The 13,353-nt window shown below is 52.3% G+C and overlaps 1 protein-coding gene across 5 annotated transcripts; it reads right to left on the bottom strand.

Annotated features, from left to right (window-relative positions):
* Positions 1–1,145: 1,145 nt before the first annotated feature.
* On the bottom strand, positions 1,146–6,511 carry LOC149915939 (uncharacterized). Of its 5 annotated transcripts, XM_090150775.1 has the most exons (7): positions 5,902–6,511; positions 4,764–4,991; positions 4,065–4,357; positions 2,770–3,405; positions 2,588–2,635; positions 1,527–1,658; positions 1,146–1,275 (listed from the first exon to the last, which is right to left on the bottom strand). In XM_090150775.1, exons 4-7 carry the CDS (start codon positions 2,902–2,904, stop codon positions 1,168–1,170), a joined length of 423 nt encoding a protein of 140 aa, XP_090006901.1. In that variant the 5' UTR covers positions 2,905–3,405; positions 4,065–4,357; positions 4,764–4,991; positions 5,902–6,511; the 3' UTR covers positions 1,146–1,167. The 5 variants fall into 5 exon arrangements, with proteins under 5 accessions (XP_090006901.1, XP_090006899.1, XP_090006902.1 ...); XM_090150773.1 differs by lacking the exon at positions 4,065–4,357; XM_090150776.1 differs by lacking the exons at positions 4,065–4,357; positions 4,764–4,991.
* Between the last annotated feature and the right edge of the window lie 6,842 nt (positions 6,512–13,353).

Below are 13,353 nucleotides of genomic sequence, written 5' to 3'. Positions count from 1 at the left end.
CTCTCCACCTGTTTTTCAAAGAACTTTATCCACACAGCCTCTTTGTAAATCCTTTGAGAGGCAGAAGTGATGTCAGGAGGGGCAGCTGGAGCAGTCTGCATAGCTGTAAGTGGGTTTGGGGTGTTGGGGGGGATGCTGCTGCCAAGCCCCAGGGCAGTGGGCAATGGTCTCTCACAAGAGCTGCAGGCAGGGCAGCACTAGAGTGGGTTCAGCAAGACTGCAGGAAAGAACAGGACTGGAAGATAAGCCCCATGGAGCAGCACCACTGCTGGGAGGCTCCTGAGCTGCCCTGGGAACAGGAGAGCCTGCAGGCAGTGCTGTGTGTGGTCCTGCCTTGTGTGTGCACTGAGCAGCTGCTACTGATGAGCAGGAGGCTTCACCCTGACACTGCTTTCCTTGAGCTACACTGCAGGCCTGGTGCAGCCTGCATAGCATGAAGCTGTTACCTGCAGTAATGTTTCCTTTGCATTGCATTTCTTCTGGAAGATCTCAGCCTGCTCATGCAGCAGGTAACAGGTTTTCTGTGGTCTGCTAACTCTGCAGCTTCCATGAGTATTCTGACTCAGTTGATGCACAAACCAAACCCTTCAGTCCTGGGACTTTCCAAGGCACTCTCCTACGCAATGCCAAAATTGCAGACTGACAGACTCCTAAATACCTGTGAGGTTGGCCCCTGCTATTGGGGAAAGCCTGACCACCACCCCAGCTTTGAGTTGTCCCTTCCATGGGGTGCTTTTGCTACATTCTTTCCCTATTCTGTCAGCTGCAGCCTCTTTACTCCTGGGCCACTAAGGCTACACCAGAGCATAAAGGGAAGAGGAAATCAAATGTATACATTTAGCTAATACTCATTTACAGCCCTCCCCTCGCTCTAGCTTTAACCACATGATTCTGTGAAGTGGGGGCACTGCTTGGGGCCTGGCATCTCTTCAGCTATTTCTAAGCAAAGATTCACTCCTTGCAGGTCCACTTGCACCAGAGCCCTCCCATTGTGCCACTGCTTTCTAAACTATTCGCCACACCAGCACAGTTTTCTTGCACCTTACACTGTAAATCTGCTCCCATCTTCTCCATACACACAGTCAGCAAATTTACTCAAAAAAATATATATATTTATTTAAAGAATCATTATAAATAATCTCTGGAAATACAGCATCAATATAATAATTAAGAAAACAATAACTTCTCTTTTACTACTTGTTGGAGGAATCCGTGGAGGTCCCTGAGGAACTTCTCCATTGAAGTAGTGTTGCCTGCTGCCATGGGACATGGTGCCTGCAATAGAAGATAAAATTAAGTTAAGGTGTTGACCCAGTGCCCTGGTTTTCCTGCATGGGCTTGGCTGAGAGGAGAACTGGGCAGCGCATGGCTGCAGAGTGCTGAGCAACGTGCCCAGAGTGTGCAGTCTTCAACAAATGGAGTTGGTGGTAAGCAGCAGAACCCCAGTGTGCAGCAGAGCATCCACCTGCATGCAGTGCCGTGGGGCTGAGGGCAGTGGGCTGTCCTGGGGACAGGCAGAGCCTTACCCTGAGGGAGGTGCTGCTGGCATTCACCAGCTGACGCATGTTGAGGAAGAGGCCCTGCAGGTTCTTGTGGCAGTGCTGGCTCTCCCAAATAATCGTGGAAGCTTCACATAAGAGCTCAGTTCTGTTCTTCGTCTGCAAGAAAACACGTGGGGCTGTTTAAGAGACTGCTCTGTTCAGCTTCTTGAGTGGGTTAGAACAGCACAAACAACGCATTTCCAGCCTAAGGGTAGGTGGCTCAGCCCCCCCAACTCCTCTGCCCCCAGGTGCAGCTGGCTCAGCTCAGCCTCACTGGCTCTGGGCTTTGTGCAGCTGCAGCTCTGCAAATCCTCAGCCCCGATGAGGTGAGAAGAGAAGCATCCACAGTGGTGAGGAAATCGTTCGGTTGCTTTCCTACTAGAATGGTACCTTGCTGATGCTGCCTGTCTTGGGAAATGTGGTGGATAGATGGGAGCTGCACCTGCTCCTGTTTCTTCAGTTTGCACCTCAAATGCCTCCAATAAGCAGCTGGCCCAGATCTGCAGCTGTGAAGCACTTGCCCAAACACTGCTCCCTTCTCCCTCTGCCCAGGGACCCAGCTCTGCTCCCTGCTTTGTGCCTGCAGGGGGCCCTTTCTGTGAAAACAGGAACTCCGGGGCTGGGCTCTCGCCTTAGGCAGCAATTCTGAGAGCAGAAAGAGGCTTTATTATCTGCCATCGAATCTTCTGCTAACTGAAGAGCCTTCCTCCAGATAAAGGGCTGAAGAGGAATAGCACACCTAAGGGTGCCTGAGACACAGCACCATCAGTGAGTGTGGGTGTCTGAGAGTGACACGGGGCTCCAAGGCAAAGGAAGAAGTTCCTGTCTTCCTTTCTGAAAACCCCACACAAACAAGCTCTGTGCTGCTGAAGCATGCACTCAGCGCTGTGCTCCCTGTCCTTTTTGGCTGTAGAAGAACCTAAGTGGTAATGGTACCCCACAGCATCATGGCACTGACAAGCTCCTCATCCCATGCAGCTCCCACTTCAGACTCAATCCTGCTCTCCCAGCACCTCTCCCAGCTCTTGCTCTGGCTTTTCTCTTACCTTACTGTCTTCAAAGATATCTGTCACTTTCATCTTGCCACAGGAAACCTTGAGAGAAGGAGAAGAGAGGAGCAATTTAGGGAGATTGATACCAATCTGAACAACACCTGCAGACAGACACACAGACTGCATGGACATCTCAGTGCAGCTCAGCCCCCCCAGCCCAGTGCTGTGCTCCATACCTCTTTCTGCATGTCCTTCACTATCCGGATGCTCTCCTTCAGCAGCACCGAGGTCTGTGAGCGCAGGGTGCACACAGCCCCAGGGCCGGCCAGCAGCACCAGCAATGCCAGCAGGGTGGGCAGTGAGGAGCTCATGGCCTCTATGGCACACCTGTCTGTGCTTTTCTGGGTGAAACATCTCAATTTATGGCTTTAAAATTGCTGAAACGGAGGGAAAAAACTGATTTTTTCCCTTATCTGCACTTTCCAAAGTTGCTCATATCCATTTAGGAGAACAGGTCTTTTTTGTAGAAGTCAAGATTTTCTTCTGATCTCACATTACGTTTCAACGTAGGAAATTTCCACCGTTCAGATAACGGTGGTAGGAGGCAGATGGTACAAAAAGAAAACTCCGTAGAAGCTTTTTGCTTCTTGTTTCTCCGTATCCCAGGACTTTCTCTCCCCGCGAGGTTCGGGCGCCATGAGCCGCACTGAGGACCGCAGATGCGACCGCGTGCAGATAACAGAGCAAAGCTGCTTTTTTTTTCCTCTAAATATCCTCCGAGCGCTTCCATCGCTCGCCTCTCCTGTCATTTGAATATCTCCAAATCATGCAAAGCACCCTTGATGTGCACACAATTTGGTCGTTATCTCCACCTGCACGGGGAGAAACAGAAAGCACTGGGTCAGCATGGGGCACCGGGACCTCCTGACCTGCAGAGAGCTGTGACAGAGCTGAGAGACATCGAATCACAGCTCGGTTTGGGTTGGAAAGGACATCGAAAGGCCACCTGGTCCCTCTCCCCACAGTGAGCATCCCCAGCTCTGCCAGTGCTCAGAGCCCCCCAGCCTGACCTGCGCTGTCTGCAGGGATGGGCAGCACCTCTTCTCTGAGCAGCCAGTGCCTCACCACCTTTAGCATGAACAAACTCTTCCTTGTAGCCAATTTAATCTCCCCTCTTTAATTAGGGACAATTTCCCCTTGTCCTGTCCCAACAGACCCTGGGAAAGAGTCTGTCCCCTCCTTTCCCCCAGCCCCTTTAGGTCCTGACAGGCCACAGCAAGCTCACCCCAGAGCCATCTCCTCCCCATTTCTCTCTGGCCCTGTGACACCCACCAGGACATGGGGACGTGTGGCTTCACGGCTCTGCCGCAGTGACACAGAGCCGGGGATGCCATGTCCCGCCCTGGCAGGTGACAACACCAGTGCTGGTGGCATCACTGCAGGAAATAATGCTGAGAAATTAGCTGAGCTGGGAAACTTTGGAGTTTTGTAATAACTAATAGGTAATTTTCTAACTCAAATAGCAACTTACCATCAGATGCTTGATAAGAGTCTGCGAGCTCTCCATTAATTTAGGAGCAGCCAGACTAAGTTTGTTTGTCTAATTATGCCCCGGCTGAAGTCAGTGCTGCTGACTCAGAAGGAACCTCTGTGAAGGATGAGCAAGGGGAGCACCGTGCTGCTCCCTGCGGGCACAGACAGCTCAGCTGCCAGCAGGGCAGAAGGGGACGGGGTGGCACAGGGTGGGCATCCCGAGGGCTGCTCGAGGGGCAGCAGCAGAAGCCACAGCGTTTCCTGCAGTGCTCACGGTGGAAAGCTCTAGAACTGGAGTTGATTAAAAGAAAAACGCCAAATTAACAGAAAAACGTAACCTTTGAGCTACTTGGGCTGAATCACTGTGGAAAACCACATCAGCGGGTGATGGGCAAGGTGCAGGGCAGGTCAAACTCCACCCCTTCCCAAGGGTGGGATGCAGCAGGGATGGTGCTGCTGCCTATGGCCACAGTGTGGCCCCATCGTGCCCTGAAGGGCCAGAGGTCCCAGAGCTCAGCTGCGCTCCTGGGAAGCTCCCCAAGCTCAGCCCATCTCGTTGTCAGGCTCCTCTGCTGCAGGTCTTGGCTCCAGCCCTTCCCCATCCCACCCACTTGCTCTATCCTCAGTGCTTTGGGGACCTGCCCCTAATTATCTTTACATACAAGCCTGTGTTAATTGATGACCAATTTGCACACACCTGTGTGTTGTTGCTCCTCTCTCCTCCTGCACTGCTCTCATCCTGCAGGGACGAACCCACTGCCATTCCCATGGAAGTGGTGCCAGCTGCTCCTTTGCACACACCACAGGGACTGTGGTTACCAGGAATGCCAACACTGGTGTCCCTGTGACCTCACAGCTCAGAATCACTGAAGTGTAGGAGTTGGAAAAGAACTCTGGAGATCACCTCTCAGGTCCCCTACAGCAGCTGCACAGAACAGCATCCAGGCAGGTGTGAGCAACTTCAGAGAAGAGTCTTCCCACCCCACCTCTGGGCTCTGCTCCCAGCCTCTGCCACCTCACAGCATGGAAGTCCTCCTTTATGTTCAGATGGAGCTCTCTGGGCTCCATTTTTGTTCCCACTGCCCCTTTTCCTGCCACTGGGTACCACCAAACCCTGTCCTAATGCCCTTCAGACACTGATCAGTACTGAGCAGATCCCCTCTTGGTTCTCCCTCCCCAGGGCTCTCAGTCTGCCCCCATCAGGAGGTGCTCCAGGCCCCCATCTCTGCACCCTCCTCTGGCTTCTCTCCAGCAGCTCCCCATCTGCCTGCAGCTGAGAGCCTCACACTACGTACAGTGCTCCAGATGTGCCCTCCTCAGTGCAGAGCAGAGGGGAGGACACCCTCCATTGCCTGCTGGCCACACACACCTCAGGACACTGCTGGCCTTCTTGGCCACCAGGGCACACTACTGGCTCATGGGCCAGCATTCATCAAGTGTCTGTTAACCCTTTATCAACCAGGACACTAGTGGCCTTCTTGGCCATGAGAGCATACTGCTACCTCACTGGTGGCCACCAGGATGCTCAGGTCCTTCTCCACAGAGCTTAGCTTGCCCCTTTAATCTTTGGCCCAAAGGAAGGGCTTTGGTTTATCCATAAATCAATGCCAAGGCTGCAGCTGGCCCATGTTACACACACACATCAGTGGTTGGTCTGCTCCCTGTCAGCACCCAAGCACCCCCAGCCCCATACAAACAGCATCTGCAAGGCAGCACAAGGAGATGGAGCAGCAGCATTCAGTGAGATCCTGGTTAGTGCTGTAATGGCAGCAGGACCAGCCTCAGATAGGTGGGGAAAAAAAAAGAAAGAAAAAAAAAAAAACCAAAAAACTCACCTGTATCCAAAGAATTAGGCTCATAGGAAGACTCCACAAAGGAGAGATCTCCAACAAGAGATCCTTTCCCACTGGCCATCAGCCCTTAAATGAGGACTAAGAGGGGCTGAGCCAGGCTCCACCCTTTCTGATCACACAGCTGAATTGCCTTCACCTGTGCTCCCAGGGCTGACCAGGTCCTTCCCCAGGTGCTCCATCAGTGGTGCAGGCCAGGACTCAGCAGTTCCCATACAAGTGCTTTATTGAATAACATTTCTACAACATCAGTGCAAAGTCACAAATGAAAAACAGAATACTGACATCCAAATATGGAATGATTTGAATATATTAACTCTGACATCATACAAATACTTTAAATACAGAGAAGAATAATAAATTATCCATCAGCATACATTCATTTGTTGTCGCGGAAAGGCAATTAATCAGGCATTAACGGTTCCCTGGAAGTGAGGTAGCAGTATTTTAAATATGACTGTATTCCACAGCATTACTATCATATAAGTTAAAAACAAAGCATCTGAACGCTGTCTTTCTCCTTTCGTTTGGGCCTGAGCTGAAGAAAAGCACACAACAGCTGCTTCCACCAGCCCGGACTTCTTGAATCTTTAGATTGTGCAGTAAAAAAATAAGTTATTTAAATAAAACATAATAAATAATCTCTAGAAGTAGGATGCCCGTGAGCACCCATTGGGTCCAGTCGTCCTGCAGACTCTCCTAACATTGCTATTAATAACTTAGAAGCACACAGACACTGAAAGTTAAAGCACCGTGCTGGCCGTGCTGCCTCCCTGCTCCCTGCTGCTGCTGTGATCTCACGAGCACTGCAGTGGGGCCTCCGTGCAAAGCTGTGCCTCAGCCTAGATCTTGATCTTGTTAGGATGAGAAGCCTCCCCTCATTAGAGGAACAGGAAGCAGATAATTTGGTTTTGGTTTTGCTTGTCTCTGCACTGGGAGGTGAATGAGTTAAAGAACTGTGTTGATAGCTGCTTTGGGAATACCCAGCACTGGGGATAGGGAACACGTGTCCCCGGTGTCCCCCTGCACGTGGGACCCATTGCAGCACTTGGTTATGGGATGCAGAGAGCTTAGCCTCAGCCAGAGAGGTGCTGGGGTGGGATGGGGATGAAGATGGGGATGGGAATGGAGATGGAGGTAAGGAGGAGGTTGGAGATGAGTATGGGGATGCAGATGGAGATGATGGAGATGGAGATTGGAATGGGGATGAGTATGGGGATGGAGATGGGGATGGGGATGGAGTTTGGGATGGGATGGGATGAGAATGGGGATGGAGATGGGGATGGGGATGTTCCCTTTGCCATAGAGGACAGCCAGGGCCGGGGTGCTCCTGAGCACTTAGGACTGAGTTGGGTTTGGGTTCAGAGCTGGGGAAGTGCACGCTGTGAAGAGCTTAGAACTGTGAAGAGCTGTAGAACCAATCTGAGGAGCTCCCAGTGTGGGGCCACAGGGTGGAGGCAGTGGAGCTGGGCTTCAGTTTGCAGCCGTGGCCGAGGTCCGCCGGTACAGCGCCTGGGTGAAGTTCCCCAGCGCCGGCAAGAAGTTCCGCAGGTAGATCTCATTGTCGGTGCTCAGCGAGCAGCTCTGGGGAAGGAGAAATGTAAATGTGAGCACACAGCAGGGCTCAGCAGTTTGTAGCCAATGGGGCAGGAAAAGCAAGCGGTCCCATCGCATTTGTCTCCCTGGACCTCATAGCCATGGGGTGTCCTGGGGGGGCTGTGGACAAACACCCAGCTACACTCCTGCAAGCATAGGAATGTGGAGATGTGGCACCTGGGGGTGTGGGCACGGTGAGGATGGGCTGGGGTTGGACTTGATGATCATTCATTTCTAACCTTAATGATTCTATGATTAATTCAGCATCTTCCCCCATGATGAACCATCTTGCAGTGTGGGAATGGCTGCAGCCCCCAGAATGAGATGCAGAGATGGCTGCAATGCCGCTGCGTGGGGTTCAATGCTCAGGGCTGGGGATGCTGGAGTTGCGGGGGTGAGGGCATCACCCTGCCCTGTGCTTACCGTCTGGCCATGCAGGCTCTGCAGACTGGTGATGAGGGGCTCGTAGTCCTTCTTGCAGCGGGTCACTTTGGCCAGCGCTGTGGCAGCCTGGCACAGCAGTTCCTGCTCCAACAGCTGTGAACATGAACATGAGTGTCAGCACCACAGCACTGGCTTCACACCATGCTGCCCACCTGAATGCTCGGGGCTGGTGGGAGTCTTCCCAGGGACTTCCTAAACCCTTGGCTGCACTGTGCTGTGTGCAGCAATGGCATGCATGGGTGCTGGGCAAAAGCCCAGCCCTTTTCGTTTTAGGGCAGGGAGATCTCTCCCACTCTGAGCTCTGTGTTCTGTGCATAGTGATGGCAAGTGCTCTGGTTATGGCTATACCAAATAAAAGTGTGTTTTCCACATATCTCTGAATTTTCTTTTACCTTCCGATCCGTGAAAGCCACCTGTGCCACTCTGGTGTCATTGCAAGGGACCTGGGGAGGTGACAGAAGCAAGAGCTGTAGTTAGCAGACTGCACCCCTACAATGGCACCACCCACAGCCAACCAGCAGTGGGCGAGGAGCAGCTATCAGTTGCAGAGCCCTGCCAACCACTGCCCAGAGATGCAGTGTCCTCATCCCACAGTGCAGGGACAGGGCATCAACGGGCCCCAAGCGCTGCCATTGTCACCCAGCCCTGCTTCTATGTCCCTGCCACTGGCTGCCTATGGCCACCCCAAGCAGCACTCCGCGTGAGCTGTGGCATTTTGCAGCTTTTTTCAGCACTGCCCATGTGTCAGCTGCCCTGTCCCAGCTGAGCAGCTGAGGGGAAGAGCTGCACCCTCCAGATGTCACCCCATGGGGAGAGGCCATGCTAGAAGAGGGCCAGGGTTGTGCACTGCACTGGCTGCCAACAGCTAGAAATGCTCAGTCAGTAGTGCCAGCTAATGGCCATTGGTGAGGAAAAGCCATAAGCTCTCTGGTCCTTACCTGCGCTCCTCTGTTGAGCTGCTGGATGCGTCGGGTGATGTCTGACAGCTTCAGGTTGGATGAGCTCGTCGGCAGTGGTGTGGAGGCAATGAGCTCTGCCAGACAGAGGAGAGCAAGGGCAGCCTTCAGTGTGCGGTGCATCTTGGCTCTGCTACCTGGCTTGCTCTGAGGACTTCAGTGCCTCACTGCTGGTAGGACGTGTTTTTATAGCACGACCCAGCAGCATCATCCCATCCGATACCAAATATAGGTTCTTCCTGTGCTGTTGATTGAGCAGCAGGGCCCTGCTCCCCAAAGAAGGGATTATGTAATGGTGACAGCGAAGACTTTTTGCCCTTAGCCAACTTTATGTGCTATTCCCCTATCATGCAGATTTTAATCACTTTATTGATAGATTCAGAGATACCGAAATGGGAAGTCTAGAATTTCTGCTTGGCGCCGCAGGATCCCGGCGCAGCCCCACACCATGTGCCATGAATGCCATGAATGTGAGCTACAACTGTGGGGTGAAACAAAGCTGGGCAATGGGCTCATGACCCAAAGCTTTCCTTCTCTTGTTCATAGAAAAGGCAAAGAGGAGCACAGGAGGACCCACTGTGGATGTGTGTGGCCGGATACATTGGTGGGCACTCCTGCCATGGGATTTGGCACAACCCTGTGTGATTGCTTGAATGCTGGTGTATTTCCCTCCCATGTGTTTGGGAACTGGGCAGTGAAGGGCATTGCTTCTGTGGGCACTCCAACCACTGGCACAGGGACCTCACTGCCACGTGTCCCTAGAGGTGACCCCATGGATGAGCCCACAATTGCTGGTGGCAATGGGCATCATGAGGATCACTACAGCACCTCGGAGAAGAGGCAGTGAACAGCTGCAGATAGAGAGAGGTAGATGAATCCAGAGCCAGGAAGAATTCACAGCACTTGGCCATAAAGCAGCAGAGCCCTGAGCTAAAGTAGTCCAAATCAGATTTGCAAGGAAAGAAAACCTCAAGATTTATATCAAGATGTTAAATATCTGCAAAGAAACAAAAAAAATTGCTCTTGCATGTAAAGGAAGAGGCAGCGGAGGGAGTTTTGTGGCGTGTGGGTGTTGGGGTTTCAGCGAGGTCTGGCTCAGCTCTGCACCACGTACCCCGTCCTGCGGGGACAGCACTGCAGTGCCCATGCCTGGGGACCAGGCTGCTGTATCAAAAATTTCCCTTTTCACAAGGTTTGATTCATAGCTTTTTTAATGCTCACTACAGTCGAAGCGCTTCATGGTCCATCCCAGCACTGAGTTTCAAACTCCATCCCATTGTAATGCCTTACTTCTATACTGGATGTCCAGACACTGCAGAGGCAGAGCAGAGCTGGAGCATTCCATCACTGTGACAACCTACAATCACTGCTCTCCTGGCAGCTGATGGAAGGAGGACATCATTTCCAGCCATTGAATTTCCCTCAAAACAGGGAGAGTTGGGTACAACCACTGCAGGCGCTGGGGGGAGGAGATGCAGCTGGGGTGCACACAGAGCTATGTGTCTATCTGTCCATCCACCCCGAAGCCATTTCCTGCAGGAGAAGACCTCAGCTCCCTTGCACAGATGCAGGAGCCACCATCCCAGCGGATGGGGTTGGCTGTTGGTGTCCGGGTACCTCGGGGATGTGGCGTCATGGGGCATGGATGTCTCTGCAGCCACAGACCTGCGTGGGGAGCATGGGGAGCGTGTGTCACCCACCCTAGGGCAGATAAAATCATTCCTTCAAATATTGATATGGTAACGTGAACTCGATGATGGGAAAGGCTGACGTACCGATTGGGCTCGTGTGGGTGGAGAACGACAGCTCGAAAGTGGAGCCCGGTTCTGAGAAGCGGGGCAGAGCTGCGGGGGATTCTGGGCTGGGGGGTGTGAGGGAAGGGAGCTCAGAACTTAGCGAGTGGTGGTCTGGGAGTGAAAGAGCACTCATCCATGGCTGCACTAGGCGTTAACTTGCAGTGATCACACAGTGCTGAAGGAAGCGTTCAGATGCGCAGCGCTCGGTGCTGGCAGTGCTCCCTCTGCTCATCCCCAGGGCTGGGGGCACACGGGCACATCAGGCTGTGACCTGACCATGGCATCCCCACGGTCATGAGGGTGCAAACAGAGCGGGACCGGCTGAGCTGCACCTCCTTATCACAAGGGCTGTGCCCCAGGTGTGAATGCATCCCAGCAGCTGGGGAGCTGCTGCCGCCAGGGCAGCATGAAAATGAGCCCAGAGCCAAGCATGCATTGGGAAACATCATCCTGAAACGGAAAGCATGCAAAATGCTGCTGCTGCCATTTGTTTCTAACTCAACAAAGTTGTTCTAGGTTGATTTGGGTGGCGTTTAATCCTTGCCTTGCCCCATGAATTGGAGAGATGGGCAATGACCACAAACTCTGAGTGGCATGGTCGGACTTTTCCATAATGGTGTCTCTGGATGGTGACAACGGAGGACAGCAGGGTGGCTGCACATTCAATGCAACCCTCAGGGCAGCCCAAGCCTGACGTCTTGTGTCCTGCTTCTTTCTCTTTTTCATCAGTGAAGCTGGGGCTGGTGATCCACAGCTATCCCAGGCAGAATTGGAGCACCTGCATGGCCAGGCAGGGCAGTGCTGCAGGCACGGAGCAGCATTGGTGGCAGTGGATGGGCTCAAGGACCCAATGGAAGGAGTTAGGCACTGCCAGAAGATAAGTCTGATTTTACAGTGTGCATCTCCCTTGGGAGCATCCCTTGCTTGCTCCTGGCTCTGGCAGTGTGATTTCAGATGGGCTGAGTCTGTGCTCTTCTGTTCAGAGCAGCAGCCTTGTGCCATCTGCAAGTGCCACGGGTGCTGGCCCAGGCTCGGGACGCAGCCGATCTCATCCCTGTGTCAGTCCCACCTGCCCTGAGCAATAGCTCTTCTGGAGGGACACGATGGGTTGTGTCATTAAGAAACGGTGCTGCTATTCATTAGGCCCAGGGGATGATATGAGCTTGTAGGAACAGCGGCTTGTCTCTTCTGTGATTTAGAGGCCTTAATTTTGGACAGCATCAATCACCATCTTCTCATTTCCAATAACATCCAAACTTTCAAAGAAATCCTCAGAGCAGCCACAACATTTTTTTGAGGCCATTTTCTCCTGCGTGCCACTCCTTAATTTTAGAAAATGGTGGAGAACTTAAATAAAACATTCTATAATGTGAAAAAAAAACAAAAACGAATGTGGGTCACTGTATAATATGGAGCATCAGCACATACAGTATCTCTTCCATCAGTGGTTGAGTTTACAAACGGAGGATTTCAGGCTGTCTGCTGGGGGTGGCTGCAGCTGCCCTGCAGCTGGAAGATGGGTTGTGCTGCAGGGGCCGCAGTAGCACTGGCTTTCAGCACAAACCAAGTTACTTGGAGCAGGATGCAGCCAGAGGAAGGAGAGTTTCCAACCTGTGCCACGTTTCCCAAAGGTGTAATCTTGCAATGAGCAGAGACAAGAAGCGCTGCCTCCTGGCAGGCTGCCGACGTGGTTAGTAAACAAACCGTCATACTGAAATAGATGAGATGTGATATTTGCTGTGACATTTTGCTGCTAACAAAGCTATACGGTGACATTAAATTATTAAACTTTTGAAAGCATCATCTATTTTTGTTGGGTTAGTTTGTGGTATTTATTTGTAGACAATTGCATATTTTTTTGTGTTCTAGTTTTTAGTAGTGTGAAATGCACAAAGCATTTTGGGTCCCCAAACACACCACTACTGCACTGGTATCAAAGAAAGTGTTGGAACTTGGGAGCATTGGTTTTCCACTGCCAATATAAACTCTATTCAGAACCAAGCTGCTCAGACAGGGCTGGCTTTCAGGCCATTTTTCTCCTTGTGAACGTGTCACCTTGCCATCTAAGTGCTGATAAACTCAGCTTTGTTGGTGAAGCATGACGTGGTACAGAGGTGGTGGCAGTGATGGGCTGATGGATGGGCAAGATGATCTTAGCAGCCTTTCCCAGCCTTAATGATTCTGTGATTCCCAGTACTTTCCTTGGGTGCTGCACCATGAAGACCTCAATCCAAGGCAGATTCCCAGTCCTAAAAGCATTCACCATGGCCATGGTAGTGGGAGCAGAACTCCCTCCCCCCCTTCCCCCAAACCACTGCTGCCCAGGAAGGCTCCAAACCCATCCACCCCTCCTGCAGGCTGAGCTACCAACACCTGTCTGTATGGACAAAAGGTGCATTCGGTCCCTCAGAGCAGGGCTGCGTGCTGGCATGGCTATGGAATTATCATCCTAGCAGCTGCAGTGTTCTCTGAGCCCATTGCTCTTCTGCCCACTGACAGTGCTCTGAAAGGAGGTGAATTATTTGTAATTTTCTTCTTTCTTCATACCCAGGTTCTTCAGCCCAGGTATGTCCGCGCGGGGCAGGAAGCGCACGCAGCAGGGATGCCCTTGACGTGGCGCCGGGGGCGGCTGACTGCTTCCCCTT

The sequence above is a fragment of the Phasianus colchicus genome, chromosome 15 (assembly GCF_987193195.1).
Source record: "Phasianus colchicus chromosome 15, bPhaCol1.hap1.1, whole genome shotgun sequence".
NCBI lineage: Eukaryota > Metazoa > Chordata > Aves > Galliformes > Phasianidae > Phasianus > Phasianus colchicus.
The sequence above is the reverse complement of the archived record's forward strand: the minus strand, read 5'-3'. Positions and strand labels throughout refer to the sequence as shown.